The sequence below is a fragment of the Passer montanus genome, unplaced genomic scaffold (genome assembly GCF_014805655.1).
Source record: "Passer montanus isolate IOZ18808 unplaced genomic scaffold, ASM1480565v1 scaffold32, whole genome shotgun sequence".
Lineage (NCBI taxonomy): Eukaryota > Metazoa > Chordata > Aves > Passeriformes > Passeridae > Passer > Passer montanus.
In genome coordinates, this window is record NW_024367930.1 from 9296575 (window position 1) to 9314071 (window position 17497).

Below are 17497 nucleotides of genomic sequence, written 5' to 3' on the forward strand. Positions count from 1 at the left end.
CATCACACTGACATCAGTAGGTGAGATCAGTGTGCTATATAACACAGAGCTGACAATGATCTCATAACACTCAGCTCTAAGCCTCCATCAGCATAACCAGGGCTGGTGATTCAGTGAATTTTCCTTGGTGTTTGTAAGGACACAAAGAACATGTTTGCTCTCCTGATGTACTCAGTGTGTTTCAGAACTATGACCAGGGAGCTGACATACTGTTCTTACACCCAGATCAGTGCATTCTAAATTTTAAGAAAGATGGCAAGACTCAGTGTCAGAAAGGTCTGCAAATAAACATATTTTATTCGGAGAATGTGTAATAAAAGAAGATGACCAGAAATGAAAATTAAGAGGTTTGCTGATAAATTAGTGGTTTGAATTGATACACCAAAGTCTACATTCCTATCCCTACTTGCAGCCCCATGACACACTCGACATGAACTAACCAAAAAAGGCTGGCAAAACAGGAGATCCATGATTACAAGTTCCAGCTGCCAGAAAAGACCCCTAGCTCCACCATGGATCTTGCAATTGTGCAATTGCAGACACGTGAGACAGCGAGGACTTGCAGTTGGAGAGGGGAACAGAAAGGAGGGCTGCTCCTTCCACTGGTGGCCCACAGTGGGCTGAAGTTGTTGAAAATTTAATGTAAACTGACATATTACAGCACACTTTAAATACAAGACCTCCCCTTGTGTGAAGCCTAGATTCTCTTTTAACCATTACAGGTAATAGACATCACTGCACAACAAGTAGAAATTACCATCAAACAAACAAACAAACAGACAACTCCCCCAGGTAGATAAGACACACCTGGAAAAAGATAAAAATAAGGAATTTTTGACTAGTGTGTACATCCTAAAAATGACTATTTCAATGCTTCTCTGCAACACAGTGCTGCATATTAGAGAAGGCACTCTCTAATAAACAAACCATACAGATTTCTATCTAAACATAAAATGCCCATTTATTTTTATTCTCACAGAATATAAGATATGAGAAATTACTCAACATCCACAGAGTACCACACACATTTTGAGAACAAAGTTATCTTTTGCCTCCTTAATCTCACACACTCTTGTCTAACATAATTATATTTAAAATTATATCTCATTTTGTCTTTTTCTTTCAAAACGAAACTGAGTGAGCTCATTAACACCTTCAGTACAGGCTGTGGGAAAACTGAAATTAAATAAGATTCAATTCACACACAATATTTGTAATATTTGCTACTTGATTTATACCACATAAAATAACCTGACAAAAGGGCACAACAGCCTCACCAAAAAAAAAAACCAAAAAGGTGAATTATAGCAGCTAGTGATGATCAGAAAACAGATCTGTATTGAAATAATTCATCCTACTGATGATTACTTACAGGGTTTTAATTAAACTTGCCTGTCTGGATTCAATACCATTCACTTTTGCAATTTCAAGAGTATTAAAATTCACTGCTGAAAGGGAAAATAATTAATGAAAACACATCCAATTTAAAAGAAGGTATGTTATGGATAAAAAGAAAATGCTCTTCAAGTAATTTAGGGGTATTGCAGAAATATCACTGACTATATTCTAATCCCATCCATCCCAGTTTAAGTATAAATTAAGAAATAATTAGTATAGTGTGATTCTAGCATGCAGCAATTTCACCCTGATTTGCTTACAGAAAGGACTATTCTCAGTTCTGTACAACTCTCACATGTGACTGCCTTGCTTTGGTACCAGTTTCATTATCAAGATATCACAAGAACTAGTGAACTGAATCACTCTGTTTACTGATCACTAAGGGAATTATTCTCAGTCCTCTGAGAGGCGCAAATTATCCACTTCGGAATTTATCAAAGACATGTTAATGATAGCATGATAAAGTAATGGTAAATACTTTTTCCCAGAGCATATCTGCCATAGTGAAAATCACCATGAATATCTCTATCATTTCTACACAGCAATCTCAAGTAACTAATAAGAAATCACTTCTTACAAAACTCCTACATTTGAATTCACAACATGCATGTAAATTCACAGACTGAACACAACCAGAAACTACACATCATAGTTCTGGATTGATTTACTAATAGCTATAAATTTGTAATTCAAAATATATACATTACTTTTTTATAGCATTTTATAATAAAGATGTTTGTAATAAGATGTAGAACTCTCCATATATAAAAACCATTTTAATTGCACTTCAAGAAACATGTCACTCTTAACACACTCTGGAAAGACCAGCTCTGTGCAGTCATGCTAAGTAATCTATATGGCTTACATTTCCCATGCAGAGACTTCAAACCTCATCTTCAGTAATCAAAATGTAAAAAAGTTATCTTAAAACACATGTACTCTACAAATCATTTATCCAGCAGCCCAATCCAAGTGCATTCCAGCTTGCTTCCCATGCACTGCCTACAGGTCCTTGAGGAGTGAGTGCTGGAACAAGACAATGCTTTACAATGCTTTCATCTACAGTTTTATATTGAAGCAGTATTTCTTTCAGAAACAAGGTGGGGAAAAGAGCAACAGATATTTATTTTCACACTTAAAGTGCTGGTGCAGTACAGGTTTCTGGGAAATATCTGTAGAGTTCAGTGTGTATTATCTCAAGAATATTTTAATTGAAACAAAATCAGACATTATGGAGCCGAAAAAACTGAATACTAAAGTTACATTTAGAAAACCAAAACAACAACAAAATCCAAATAATTAAAAACTTTCCCAGTTAAAATTTCAAAATACCCACAATATGAAGATATTACACAACTGCATTCCAAAGAAGGTCTAAAGGACCTCTAATCCCTTTGTAAATGCATTTCAGCCTGTCCTCACTAAAATATTACCAAATATAGGCCAATTCTTGCCTGTTCAGAGTAAATCAATATGTAACTAATTTATTGTTTTTTCATTAAGGTATTCTTTATGAAAAATACCTCCACCTTATTCAACATAAATTAATCTCTTACTCAATCATATATTCTTGTCAACTACATACACATGATAGACATTTCCCCTCACTGTTTTTTAAATAACAAATATACATTGCAGTCTGAAGCTTTCCCTGGGAACTGTAAATCTGAATGGTTTTGTCTGTAATTTTCATTTTAACAGTCCATCATTTCTCACTGCCTTACACTTTTAATTTGAAAATGATGGATTCAAAGTTTAAGCAACATTGCCACTCAAAAATCTTACCCTAACCTTGCATTGAATGTCTGAAATGGATTCACTTCTACTCAGATTTTTGATTGGAGAAAAATGAGCAGTCCCTAAGCTTTGAAACATGCAATTTTAAAGCTGAATTTTTGAGAACAAAATAGAAGATCAATGGAATAACTTCAAAATTATGCATACTAACAGTTCTGTTTCTAAAGCATTCTTTATTTTTTATATACTGAAGAATTCCAGTAATTCCTTGAATATAGGGACAAATTAATTTTTCTAGGGATTATGTAAAATTTTATGATATAACCATGTCTTAGCCTACAATCATCACAGTATCTTAAACATCATAATAACCTCTGGCAGATTGCACAACCATAAAAAAGGCACAGAGAGGTTTTAGAAGCTGATAAATTAATCTCAAAGAAAAAATCAATTATACAGACTCTAATTTGAAGTGATGGAGAAATTAGCATGGGTAATAAAGCAAAAGTTCTTTAAGGTAAATGTAAGTTCCAGCAAGTTAATGCACATCAATAACACAATGTCTATTAATCTGACATACCTAGAAAATCATCTAAGAGATTTTTAATGTCTCTTAATCATAAATGAAAGTTAAATTCTTTGGCTGCCCACCTTTAGTCAAGAATAGATGTTCAAACTGGTTAACATAACAGAAGATAGAAGTATTTTTAGAAATCCAGCATGTTCTACAGGCACTTCTTCAAAGTAATTTTTACATGCAATATAAAAATATGCTGAAATGCAAGATGTAAAAACTTGAAAAGCCTGGAAAAATTTTTCTAGAAAAAATATAAGCAAATGTGGAAATAAAAACTTGTTTGCATGGTGGCTCTTGTATTTCATTGGAATTGTATTATCTTTTTACTTTTCTCCAAGTATTTCCATTAAAGGTGCTTACTTACCTTGTATTCAAAAATTTGCAACTAGAGCATGCTACTGGATGTAGATAATTATTTTCACTTTACTTTCACAAGTACAAGAAAAAACAAGTTTTCATCTTTCTGAACAGCAATTTATTGGCTACCTTGTCTGCTATTGATAAGAGATGGCTACATTCTGAAATGACATTTCATCAATAGTCTTAACATCAAGCAAGAATCAAGCATCCCTTCAAATGCTCTGTTAGCTCAATTTTTTTTACTGAGATGCAAGTTCTGGTCGTTCAGAGGAGTCAGGAAAGGTAGGTGCTGTAAGAGACATTGAGGTTTCTTCTCATTTAAAGTCTAAGGTTATTTCTTTTCCCTGCAATTTTGAAGCTTAAGATTGCATATCTGTAAAGCAACAGCAAGTATTCAGTGTGTTCATCACTGGCAAAAAACACATAGTATTTGGAAAGGCAGCACGCTGAATAATGCAGTGGCGATACCTATCAGAGTCTCACGGATGGTGATAAATCCAGGAAATGCTACACTTCAGCATTTGTAGCAAGGAAATTGCACTTAGTACCATAACCAGCAACTAACAATTCTTCCTCAATTTTGTCTTCTTAGTACTTTTTTGAGGTTGATACCTGTATTCTTGAGCTGCTCCTTCTCTATTGAACAATAGAAAGACTCCTTCCTGTCCTCCTAGTTCCTTGTCTATACTATTTTTCTCTTTTTGTTCCCTTCTCTTTCCATATTCCTCCTTCCTGTTTTCCCAGCTTCTTCATATTTTCCCTCTACCAAATGTCTTTCCTCTGTAATATGGCTGTCACTCAGGCCACAGCTCTCCTACACCTTACTTACATCTTTCAAATTTTATCCTTGCCAGCCTTTACAGCAAAATGCCAGCCAGGATCCCACTGCAGACTGCAGGGACAAGGCTCTCAGCTACCCCTTCAACCTAATGGAGATACAGAAGGGAGTGAGGAAAAGTTATGGCAGGCGTGTGGGAGACAGGGAAACAGAGAAATGTGGAAGGGAAAATGGGATTTCTCCTTGCAGATGTAGCAAGAAAGTTAGACTTAGCCTACCTCGTAGGCCTGCACCCTCAGAAGACATTTTACGTATATAGGAACAAGAGGCAAGCCAAGGGGTCAGATGCTACAGAACAGAAACTTTCAGCTACACACACATGATGTAACGTGTGGCATGATCCTGTTCGTCTGACTTGCAGCAGTCACAAAAAAAAGAGGTTTCTCTCCCAGCAGGCACACAGGCTGTCCCTCTGTGTCTGACAAATGACAAATGACATGTTCTCAGGAGCAGAAGTGAAAGCAGCTGATTTTGGTGGTACCTATTTTCTCTTGCCAGGCACATATTTTCCTCCTCCTGGTCCCACCCAGTTGGCAGGAGGGTTTTCAGCCTCTTCTCACAGAAACTGTGTGGCCCAGAGGTCTCAGTGACACTGTGCCACACATCATTACAATCAGACACCTCATACATCAACAGCTGTTATCCATCTGAGGCAGCTTCTAACCACTCTGACAGCGAGCTCTGAACACCACTGGCTTTAATAAAACTCTCAAATTTCAATATTCAAAGCTTCAGGGGTCATTATCCACACACCTGTAGCACATACTCCACTTTCACGGATTTTGTAAAATACTAATTTCCTGATCAATTATGATATTAAAATATACAAAACCCCCACCCAGTCCTACCACTGATCTATTCTTACCTGCATCCCTCTCATTTTCTGGAACCGAGCTACTGCATCACTGATGGTGTAGACACGAACATGGCCCATGTGAAGCTTCCCAGAAGGATATGGGAACATAGAAAGCACATAAAATTTTGGTCTTGATTTCTAGAAAGAAATTTTTAGAAACTAGTAACTACATGAGTTAGCATTTCACTTGAACAAGTACACGTGCACATTATAAACTACTACATGACACCATAAAGAAACACGGTTCTGCTGGAACTGATCCAAGTGAGCACTGACAATGTTCATTGGATCAAATTCTTTGGGGCTGTAAATGGAGGTTTTTTACCAGACTTTGCTGCCATCTCGTCAATTTATACTGAAAATTCCATGGCACTTAAATGTTATGAAAATTAATTAACCTTTACTCAAAAAAGCTATATTGACAGAACTGAAGCTTAACAAAGCAGCATTGCCACTGTAGCATCTGCAACTGATTATCTATGTGTTCTTAGTCTGCCCCAACAAAAACATGAAAACATAGCAGATTAAATTGCTCTCATAACAGTTTAAATAATTAATGTTTTACTTTGCATCTACAATAAACACTGAGCTCACTCCTGGCCAGTTGTTTTCCATCATCTGAACTGCAGAACCTCCCAGAGTGACTACATCATTTGCAATTGCATGAACATCTGCTAAAGGGAAACTGTTCAGTTTCACTATGTATGCTCAGATCCAAACACATCTTACAAGCAGGATTTTGCATAATGAAAGGAAACGAAAAATTTCATTTACTTAGGTTTAATTAAAATGACAAAAGTTACAAAGAAATCAGAAATCCTCTTGCACATCAATTATTCCTTATACATCTTGATTACCACTGAATTCATCACTGATACATTGACAGTATCAAGAACCACTGATACTTGTTAAGCTCTTATATTATTTTTATTGTTAATAATAAAAAAAATACAGGCAGCTTTCAGCTTTCACTGTTCTGAATAAAACTCTATTAGTATTTGTCAAACAATATTTCCTTATCACTTTTGTTCAATCACAGCAAAATCAGAAATAATCTGAGTACTTCACTGCAGCACTACACACTATTTGCCTCTTAATATGCTATTAAATCTACTTCAACTGTAAGGATAAAACAAAAATATCACTAAAAATACAATTTAGAACTTAGCATATGCTACATATGACTCCTATGTACATATGCATATAAAAGGCACAAGTCCTAATGAATGCTTTCCCTGCTACAGATATACATGCACATCATTTCAGTTTTCTTCCCCAGAAAAAGCAAGCTCTTTTCTCACTTCAACATTTTGATAGAATTATTTTTTTTTGTCAGAGAAAAGGCAAATTTTAAGGGAGATTAACAAAAAACCATAAAGAGCCACAGAAGTGTTTTTTATCTATTGTGACAGAATAATTGTGAAGGCAAAAAGAGTCAGAGACTGCGATACAGCTGTTTTCAAGATCTTTTATTGCATGGGAAAACTGTTTTTTTCTTTAAGTCACTTACTATTCCTATGAGACTGTAAACCAGAAAATAGTAAAAAATCATCTTCCCTTAACACAGATTTTAGTGTAGTGTAATAGATTTGTCATAACATGGGGAACAGAACCTTGAGAAAATTGTTTACAAAAGTTACAATTCGATGTTTCTTTTAATACTTTAAATAATTAAGTGCCAAATATTGTATAAGATGCAAAGAAAGAATTGATTACTTAAAGCCTTCCTAAATTTACAAGTTTATACTTTGCCTATTACTGTATTTTTCCTCAGGACCTTTAAAAGTATTTTTGTTTACTTATTTCATTAATGGTTTTTAATAATCTACATGAAAGTATTTTCCCCTGAAATGTAATGCACATCTAATCATTATAAGCCATCTGTACTAAGTAAGTTTCAATTAATTTCATTCTAAGAAAACAAAAATATAAACATGTAATCTCCACATTTTTCATAATGCTTACATCAGTTTCTGAAATTCTGCAGAACTGATCCTTTATTCTTGGGAACCACCAATTTTCAACTCGTTTTCTTGTCTCCAACCCATAGTTTTTTTCCCATTTCCCCGTCTCACTGTAAATCGTTCTCACACAAGCAGGAACCACTCTTCTCTGCCATTTATTTAATCCCAGAAAGCCATTTAGTTGTCTCTTCACACATGAGGAACACGGGCCAACTCTGTGATAAACCGACTGCATTCTTAAGGTTATGGTATCTGAAATGACAAAAATATGTATTTCATGCCACAATACATAACAAGAACTCAATTATTATTATGATTATACTGAAAAGTGGTAGCTATTAAACTATTTTAGCTTGACTTAGACTACTCAGCTGCTTTTCATGGAACTTGCATTTTATTTCTGTGTCTGAATTATAAAAGTATGTATTTTTTAGTCAAGAGAACTAACTGTGGCCTCGCACAGAACAAAACCTATTGTGTTAGATGCCTTATCTAATAAAATAAAATTCTTGCATTCAGTCTCCCATAAAGGCATAATCAGCCAATTGAAGGTTCCAGAAGCTCCATTGCCTGAAGAGAAGATGGCTAACAGGGTGTTAGTAAAAATTCAGAATGAAACAGAGAGAAGAGGAAGTTGGATGAAATTATACTGCAAAAATACTGAATTTGTCATCACTGAAAAGAGATGGGGGAGGATGACTATAATTAGTAGATTTCAACCAGATATTCTAAACCAACTATTTTGCTAAGGCTTTCTTTTTTAACGAAAAACCTGGTTAACTCCTCAAATCCTTTAGAGAGAGTCCTCTAAAGCTACTCAGATGGGAGAAAGATCAAACAGTTCCCGTATTTGGGATCAGTCTCAACAAGATATTTGCTGATTTTACTTCCTACACTAGGAAATACGGCAATAAAAGAACCTCTACTCTGAGATTTCCTCATCTTGACTGCCGTTTTGGTTTTAATGGCATTTTTACATCAGTATTTCCTATGGCTGGTTTTGGTGTTGGTTTTTTTTTTAAATTTTGCCCAATACACTTGTACCAAACTAGCTTTTTTCAGCCAGTTCAGAATTTTCCTTGCAGAACTACATCAGTAAAATCCCAGTATAGAGAAACTCTGCATAAGAAAAGATTTTACTTATGCATTTCCCATAAGGTAGGAACATTACCAGTAGAAATAATAGCACCTAAATTAGATCCCCAGCAAGCTAGTGGGAGTTATGCTTCCTTTAACAGTCACCATACATGCATACACAAACCCTCACTGCCTGTCTCATTACCTATCTATAGAATTGCTCCTTTTCTCTCTTATCCAGTAGGGTCTTATAAACACTTTTCCACTTATGCCACATCAGTGCTTTGGATTTCTTGTTGCTACCCTCCATAAATCTCTCTCATTTGTAATAAAAACAAATCCAGGACTGTGCTCAGGATTCCCAGTTCAGGCGCACATGAGTCACTCAGGAGACTCCAACTTCCCCCCTCCATAACATCACACTCATCTCAAAATTAGCATTTCAGTACTTCAAAGTTTTTTGCTTATTTTTACTAATTATTTCCTTATTACTTAAGTCTTATTTCTATTGATTTGTTTTACAACAGAGAGTTTCCTTACGCAAGCCAATTTCATCACTGGTCATTTACAAAGCAAGTATTTTCAAATCCAGGAGCTACACATGAAGGGGAGACCAGTGGATGAGAGGACAGTCTCAAGCTGCACATGGGGAGGTTTATGTTGGATGTAAGGAAGAATTTCCTCCCAGAAGGGGTGATTAGATATTGGAACAGGCTGCCCAGGGAGGTGGTGGAGTCATCATCCCCTGGGAGTGTTTAAGGAATGACTGGACATGACACTCAGTGCCAAGGCCTGGTTGAAAGGGTGGTGTTTGGTCATGGCTTGGACTCTGCCATCTCAGGGGTCTTTTCCAACCTAATTGATTCTGTGATTCTGAGACAGAAAGAACAGAGACTCTGTGCCTGCGCACAGCTCAAGGAAGCCCACCAGCTGATGTCATGCCTGAGAGGGCACATTTGGGTGACCTCAGGCCTTACAGGTCACCCAAGCAGGGGTCAGAGCAGTGGGTGGGAGTGAGAAAACAGCCACAGCCAAGGGCACACAGCACTAGCGCTAAGCTCATTCCAACACATGGAATTTCCGGATGAGAAAGAGAACTGCAGTGTCCTTCCTGCTCCCAGGTACCATCATGCACAAGACGCAATGGTGAGCCAGCAGTGTGTTGGGCCAAGCCAGGATGCATGGCACAGAAGATAATCAAATCCAAAAAGCACGGCACTAAGCTGTTTTTCCTGTCCATGGGACTAGGACAGAAGAGAGCCTCTCCCTGCCCCACTTAAGGGCACTCCAGCCCAGTGCTGTGGGATTCTTTCAAGGAGCAGGTTATGAGCCTAAAACCATCTTACTCGGGCAGGTGTGCCAAGCGAGGAGGAAGGGGCTGGTCTGACAGAGAAATAAATCAACTGTCCTGAACTACAAGGGACGCACAAGGATCGCTGACTCCAACTCCTGGCCCTACACAGCTCACTCCAAGAGCCCCACCATGTGCTCAGGAGCATTTTCCAGGAACTTCTTGAACTCTGTCAGGCTTTGCTGTGACCACTTCCCTGGGGGGACTGTTCAGTGCCCAACTACCCTCGAAGGGAAGAACCTTTTCCTGATACTCAATGTAAACCTCTCTGGCACAGAAAACATTTGGAAAGATGTAGTAAGCACACGGGAGACTGAATTCAAGTCCTGGAAACTGCCTGACGAGGCCCAGCACATTCCACTCAGCCCCGGGGGATGGGGGGTGTCCCGCCGCTGGAGAAGCTTGCACGGGGAGCAGGCGGCTCCACGGGCGGGACAGAGAGAGCGGGGCAGCGGTGACAGAGGGAGGCCGGAGGAGGGGGGGACCTCCATGGGCACAGGACCGCCGGGAGAGCCGGCTGGGCGCGGGCAAGAAGCCCAGAGGAGCGGGCCCTGGGCAGGCGCGGGCGGCGGGATTAGCGCGGCTCCGGCGGACGGGGGCCGGGCGGGGGGACAGTTACCTGCGCGCGCCCTCCCTCAGCTCCCCCGCCGGGCCGCGGGCGCCGCCATCTTGGCGTGTCGGTGTCGGGGCGAGGCGCCGCCTCCGCCCGTGGCACCGCCCGGCGGGGCGGGAGCTGCGCGCAGGGAGGGAGCGGAAAAGGTTTCCCGCTTTCCCGAACGTGATGTGGAAAAGTAGAACAATAGTAAATAATAAAAATTATAATTAAAATATTAACCCGGGTTGAGCTCTCTAAAAAGTGCGCAGAGCATGCTCGGCCTTGAGAAGACGGGCCCTCATTAATGTCTGTAAATATCTAAAGAGGGGGTGCCAAGGGGACGTTTCCAGGCTCTTCTCGGTGGTGCCAAGCAGTGTGACATGAGACAACTGATGGAGGCAGAAACTGCTGCGCAGGAAGTTCCAGCTGAACATGAGGAAAACTTCTTTGCTGTGCAGTGACCGTGCACTGGAACAGATTGCCCAGAGAGGTTGTGGAGTCTCCCTCATGTGAGATATTGGAGATCCGTCTGGACGCAATCCTGTGCCGTGTGTTCCAGGATGATGCTGCTTGAGCAGGGAGGTTGGACCAGTAGGATGATGCTGCTTGAGTAGCTGTGGTCCTCTCCAAGCTGACCTTTTCTGTGTGGTTAGTTTTGCTGCCCTCCACAGCATATACAGATGCCCTGTAAAGTGACTTTACAGGTTAGGGCTAGATTTCAGTAATTTCAATAATTTCACTTACCTGCTGTTTTTTTTTTGTTTTGTTTTTTTGTTTGTTTGGGGTTTTTTTGTTTGTTTGTTTGTTTTTGTTTTGTTTTGTTTTGTTTTTTGGTGATGACTTTTTGACTAGTGGGAGTAAAAAGCAGAAGTCACAGCAGCACAGGATCACAAAATGGGTACCTGGGAGCAGGAAAAGCACTGCAGTTCTCTTTCTTGTCCTGAAATTCCGTGTGTTTGAATGGGCTCAGCTCTAGTGCAGTGTGCCCCTCGCTGTCATCTAACCTCCCTGCTCCAACAGGGTCATGCTAGACAACATGGCACAAGTCAATAAAGGCAATCTAGCACAGCATAATTAATTCTACCTCTGCCTGGAAAGCAGCATCTCATCCTGTTGTCAACACTGTGGAGTTCAGAGTTGGTTTTAATTACTGGAAGTAACTTGTAGTAACCTCCAAGGAACAAGACATAATATTTTTTTTTATTCCTCATGTTTGTGCCCTTTTGCTGCTGGCAACTGTTGATTCTTTTCACTTGTAGACCTTTTTCTTCACAGTTGTGTCTCCAACACAGTTTAAACAGACACATTCTGTTTATGCAGTGCAATGCCTACAGTAAAGTCAACATTCTTATGTGACTAAAAATAAGTATTTACTGAATAAAAGCTTTCCACTTGGTTGTGTGTACCTGTCAAGTGTGCTTAAATTATAACCTTTTCACCACAAAAACCAACAGAGAGCAGCTCTGATGGTTACCCTGCTGATAAAACTAGTACAGTTTCCCCATAACTCTGTGCATAATTTTATTTTGCTTTCCAGTTGATCTCCCTATCAGCAGGTGATGGCAATTTGGCTTTAACAGGACTTCCATCCCAAATTTCATCCCAAATTTCTCCCTGAGCTGCTGTGTGAGTTCCTGGGCTGAGGGAGGATGAAGCATTTTGTTGTGTGTGGGGATAGACAGTGCAGTCCCTGGCTGAGTCCCTTTCCCAGGATAAATGACAGCTCATGACCAGCTGGGACATGTTTTCAACTTACAGGATGATTTCCCCTCACACTGCCCTTAACTCCTGCACTCTCCTGATTCACATCTGAGTGAATGGATGAAAATTATCTCAGAGAGGTTAGCAGACTGGGTGAGACCACAGAAAAAAAGCCAGTATAAGATTTTGGAGCTTTTGTGGGCTTTTGGCTGTCCTCTTGCCACCCTGGAACAATTATTCATTGCCATTTCTAGGCACTGCTGATATGGGGTCTTGACAGTGTTTTTGAAATGGTGCTGCCAAACAGTCAGTGCTTAATAGATAAGTAACTCCTACCATAAATAAGGCAATAAAAAAGTCCAAATACCAAATAACAGTGTATGTCTGGATTGGTTTTGGCCCTCATGGATTATCATACCTTGAAGAATACCTTTCTTCTTTCCTTCTCAGAATGTTTCTGGTTGGTCTTGGTTTTTCTCACCTAATTTCAGTTTCTGTTTATAGAAAATCTTACACCTTTTCTAGCTTGGTTTGATATTGTCTGCCTTCCTCACTATTAGAATCCAGATTGCACAATAAGCTCCAATAAGATCAACAGAAAGTGACACAAATCAAAATTGCAGTATATTCTCCAGGTAAGTTTCCAGTAGTATCTTGACAGAAGTCACCTTTCTAAGTAACGCACAATTTAAACCCGTGTCAAACCTGCTTGACTTGTTTTTGTTAACAGCTAATAAAAGTCATATCAGTAAAGTCCTTCCAGAAGAAAATCAGAGTTTGATTAAATTTTAATTTTTTTTAAATAGTGTCTGCAAAATGGCACTATAGCCAAGACTTGGTACAGTAGTTGCCATTTTATCAGAATCCCAGGACAGATTTGAGCTCAACCAGATGCAGTTTGGGTTGTTGGTTAATATGGTAAACAGAGAAGAGCTGGAGGCGCCACATGGGCCCAAACCTAAGTGAGTGCTCCTCAGGTGTGTCAGGTCTGCTTTTGTGTATCGCATACATCTAACTTTCTAGGAAACATTCAAGATTGTGATTAATTTAGTATTAATCTAAACAGATTATCCTCAGCTTCGAGCATCAAATACATAAGTAGATTGTCAGGATGAGAAAATAATGTTTTAGTGAAATGAATGGATTAAAAAGGTAAGACAAAGGTCTAACTACTGAATCAGCTATAATCTTGATAGCAGTGGGTGAGAAATATAGGTCAATGTGTTTAACGTTAGATACTTCAACAGTCCAGAGATTTAAATGTATTTTAAACATTGTAGATCTAAATTTGAATCAATAATTAGAATTTCAAAATGTTTTCAAGACAGCATAAAATAAACTTCTCATTATTTTGCTAATTTTTCTCACTCTAGGCTCCATGGTGTTTTCCCCAGTTGAGGGGAAGAGCACTACACACACGAAATAAAGAGGTTTTCATTTGCAAACCAGCTGCTCCACATGAGGTCACTTCCCCTTGGAAGTGGGAACCTCTCAGGTTCCTGAGCAAAATCCTGTAGCAATCATGAATCAGAGCTGTAAGCTACACAGCACACCACATGAGTGAAAATGAAACCCAACAATGCCTTGATAGCCCAGGCAAGGGTTGGAGACACCACCCACTCACCTGTCTCTCCTTACTGGGCCAAAACCCATGCATAGTGCAGAGAGCAAGCAGGGACACAAGCCCTAAAAGGACTCAGACTTTTCCAAACAGGATACCTATCCCACTCTCCCATGATCCCCACCTTCCCCACCTGGAGTTTTTCTTCCTAACCTAGTCTGTTTTCTCAGTCTCATTTAATTATGGGAAATAATTGATATAGAAATATTTGTATTTGCTTTAATAATCATAAGCTATTTTCCATCAGGCTGATAGTCCCCTGATTTCTTTTTTTAGACTTTGCACTAATGTGTTTGTTAGTATTTTCCACATAAAATGTTAGTCCGCATAAAGCCTGGAGCTGATTGGGTGAATGGGTAATTCATTAGTTCCTCTATGGGAAATGTGCAGAAGTGCCCCAGTTGTTTGTCACTTAAATAGACATGGTTCCCAGATTTCCGTGCAAGTATAATTTTGCTTTGGCCGATACTTACCAGAATTGATGTTTGTGCTTCCTGGCATTGCTTTTGCTCCTGCATCAACAACATGACTAGTATTTTTTTCAGCCTCCTAAAAAAGAGGATTAAAACCCAGTCTTTCAAATACAAAATTATTTTTACCACCTACTTTAAACATCAGCCTCATTTAATGTACTTAAAGAATTTGTTTGGTTATTTTTTTCCATCCAATTTCTTGAATGTGGCTTTTGCTACTGAGTTCCAATTTGCTGTTGTTTACATATACCCATATTTAGTGATTTTGCTTTAAAACACAATGTCAGATAAAAAATGGGGGTGATTGGATTGCAGGGGGGTGAAGAATATCACTTGAGAATAAAAAAAGCGAGAAATTCATAGACTAAATTTAAGAAAAATCCTTTCAAACTCATTCTACTATCTGACCCCAGATCTCAAAGGAAAGAATTCTGAGTGAGGCCAAAAAGATGAGTAGAAACTTCACTTTTGCAGTGGATTTTATTTTAAAAGTACTCAGGTGTTGTGGTAATGGAAGAATAAATGCTTGGAAGAGCTAGAAGAAGCAGTTAGACTTTTGGGATAGAAAGGAATGGATTTGGGCAAGACTGGTCACATTACCAGGGGTGGAGCTTAGCCTTTAAATTGTGAGTTTTGGTAACTCCTAAGGTATTACTTGTATTACAGGTATTACTGTTTGATGCCCACTTTAGGTGGAGAATGGCCTTGATGACAGAGGAGGTTCCTGTCATCCAAACCAACACAAGATTTGTCATTCCTTGGTTTTTCAGAATTAAGAAGAACTCACACAAATCGTCAGTGGAAGAAAAGATCAGCTGTGTAAAAAGTCAGAAACCTCTCTGCCCCATCCAGTGCCTGGTGACAAAGATAGCCCTGTCTGGTTGGAAAATATATGTGCCTGTCCCCATAACACTCATGAAAACACTGAATGTTATGAAAGAGTTTTGAAAACATGTAAGATCCAGACTCAGTGGAATCATATTTACCAGCATTGTTTTAGCAGGCTGGTGTTGGTACCCTGAGCCTGGAGCTGGGACATGGGGCTGACTTATTTTTCACATCTAGGTGAGCCTTATTCTGAAGGGGTCTTATACAGCACCTGTATTGTCTTATTTACAGAAGGGTGCATTTAACCCAAAACATGAAACCTCCCTGCCCCATCCAGTGCCTAGTGACCAAGATAGCCTAATCTGGTTGGAAAATATCTGTGCCTGTCCCTATGTCACTCATAAAAACACTAAATGTTATGAAAGAATTTTGAAAACATGCAAGATCCAGATTCAGTGGAATCATATTTACCAGCACTGTTTTATCAGGCTGATGTTGGTACCCTGAACCTGGAGCTGGGACATGGGGCTGACCAATTTTTCAGATCTAGGTGAGCCTTATTCTGAAGGGCTCTTATACAGCACCTGTATTGTCTTATTTACAGAAGGGTGCATTTAACCCAAAACACACATTCTCCATGTTCCACGTGAAGGCATTAGACCAGTGACAGTCAGCAGCTTCTTACTGATTCAGAATAAAATCAGTGTGTGAGTAGGTGCTTGCATGTGGCTGGGGAGAAGTTATCAGAATCAATGCACCTTTACTTTTTTGCCTTTCATCAACAGTTCAGTTTTCAAACAAAGTGATTGGTACTGTATTTTAGTCTTGGCAATCTCCTAATGCACTAGAACAATTTTGCTGTTGGCTGGAACTAGTTATATGCAGTGGGAAGCAAAACTACCCCTTTGCAGCTTTCAAAGCTACACATTTCTTGCTTTTCATCTCAAAAGAATTTTTTTTAATGACTGTTTAAAACTTTGAATTTACAGTTATTTACAGGGAGTAAGAGCTCAGTCCTTGTGAGCTGGCGAGCTCTGGTCACAGTGACACCATATTGTCATTAAACTATTTACAGCTCAGGGGCATCTAGGAATATTCTGTCTCCTTATTACAGATAGAAATGCAAGTTTTGGAAACCTGGGTTTTTATTCTTCCGACTTTTTTGAAGTGTGTCATGGCAGATGGTAAGTCAGTTGTATGCCTAGAGGCAGGTAATCCAGCTGCTCAAAGCCCTTAGCAAAGGCTGCCACATTACTGTGGTACATCTCCTCTGCCCATGTGTGGGGGAGAGGATCATCCATCTGGACAGCCACCTTACAGGGAGGCACTGTGCCTCTCTTCCTCCACCTCCTCTCGACAAGAAGTCTTGTATTACATAAGTGTGTGCTACCATGTCAGACAAGAAAGAATAACAAGACAGGCACTTGTTAATGAAACACTTGTCATCTGTTGACCTTTCTTTCATTAAGAACCAGGCCCTCATATTTTAAATAGATGGCAAATGGACATTTTCTATTCACTGTGACTGTTAAAACAGCTTTTTGTACTAATGGACCAACTTCATCATTGCAATTATCCAACTACTAGATTGCACTTGAACTTTGTAATGATATCAGCAGGAAACAGTTTGAGTGCCGGGTAAAACCATCCTGCACACTGGGCTTGTCTTGGTGGCTGTCAGCTGGATTCAGAAGAAGTGGAAAAGGAGGAAAATATCTGCAAGTCTCAAAATTAATGAGTATTAATTAATCCTTATTGTGTAGGCAAGTGAAAATGGTAATATTTCCTTAAAAAGCTCAGTGCAGCTTGGAAGTTGTTGTATACAAATATTTACGTGTATGTGTTGCCCATGTGTATATGTAACACTCATATGTACATACACATATATATATATACACTCATGTTTTCTATCTATAAGCTCATCAACATGCCCCAGATGGAAGTGGATGTGATCTCCCTCAACTTTCTTCTGTATTTCTACACATGGTAAAATTACCAATGGAGAAAGAATGACTAAATTATTCTTTCTAGTTAAGCATAAAACCAAATGAAAGGAGCCTGGCTTTACAAGGTGGACATGGTGCCAGAATAACCTGATAGCTTCCCCTAAATGAGATATGG

General features: G+C 39.1%; 1 protein-coding gene across 1 annotated transcript in view; it reads right to left on the minus strand.

Annotated features, from left to right (window-relative positions):
* Positions 1-10865, minus strand: part of LARS2 (leucyl-tRNA synthetase 2, mitochondrial) — an 84776-nt gene extending 73911 nt beyond the window's left edge. The window contains exons 1-3 of the mRNA XM_039715139.1: positions 10778-10865; positions 7732-7982; positions 5776-5904 (exon numbers count right to left, since the gene is read on the minus strand). Coding sequence (XP_039571073.1) covers positions 5776-5904; positions 7732-7965 — 363 coding nt within the window. The 5' untranslated portion in view covers positions 7966-7982; positions 10778-10865. The remainder of the gene's footprint in view (positions 1-5775; positions 5905-7731; positions 7983-10777) is intronic.
* Between the last annotated feature and the right edge of the window lie 6632 nt (positions 10866-17497).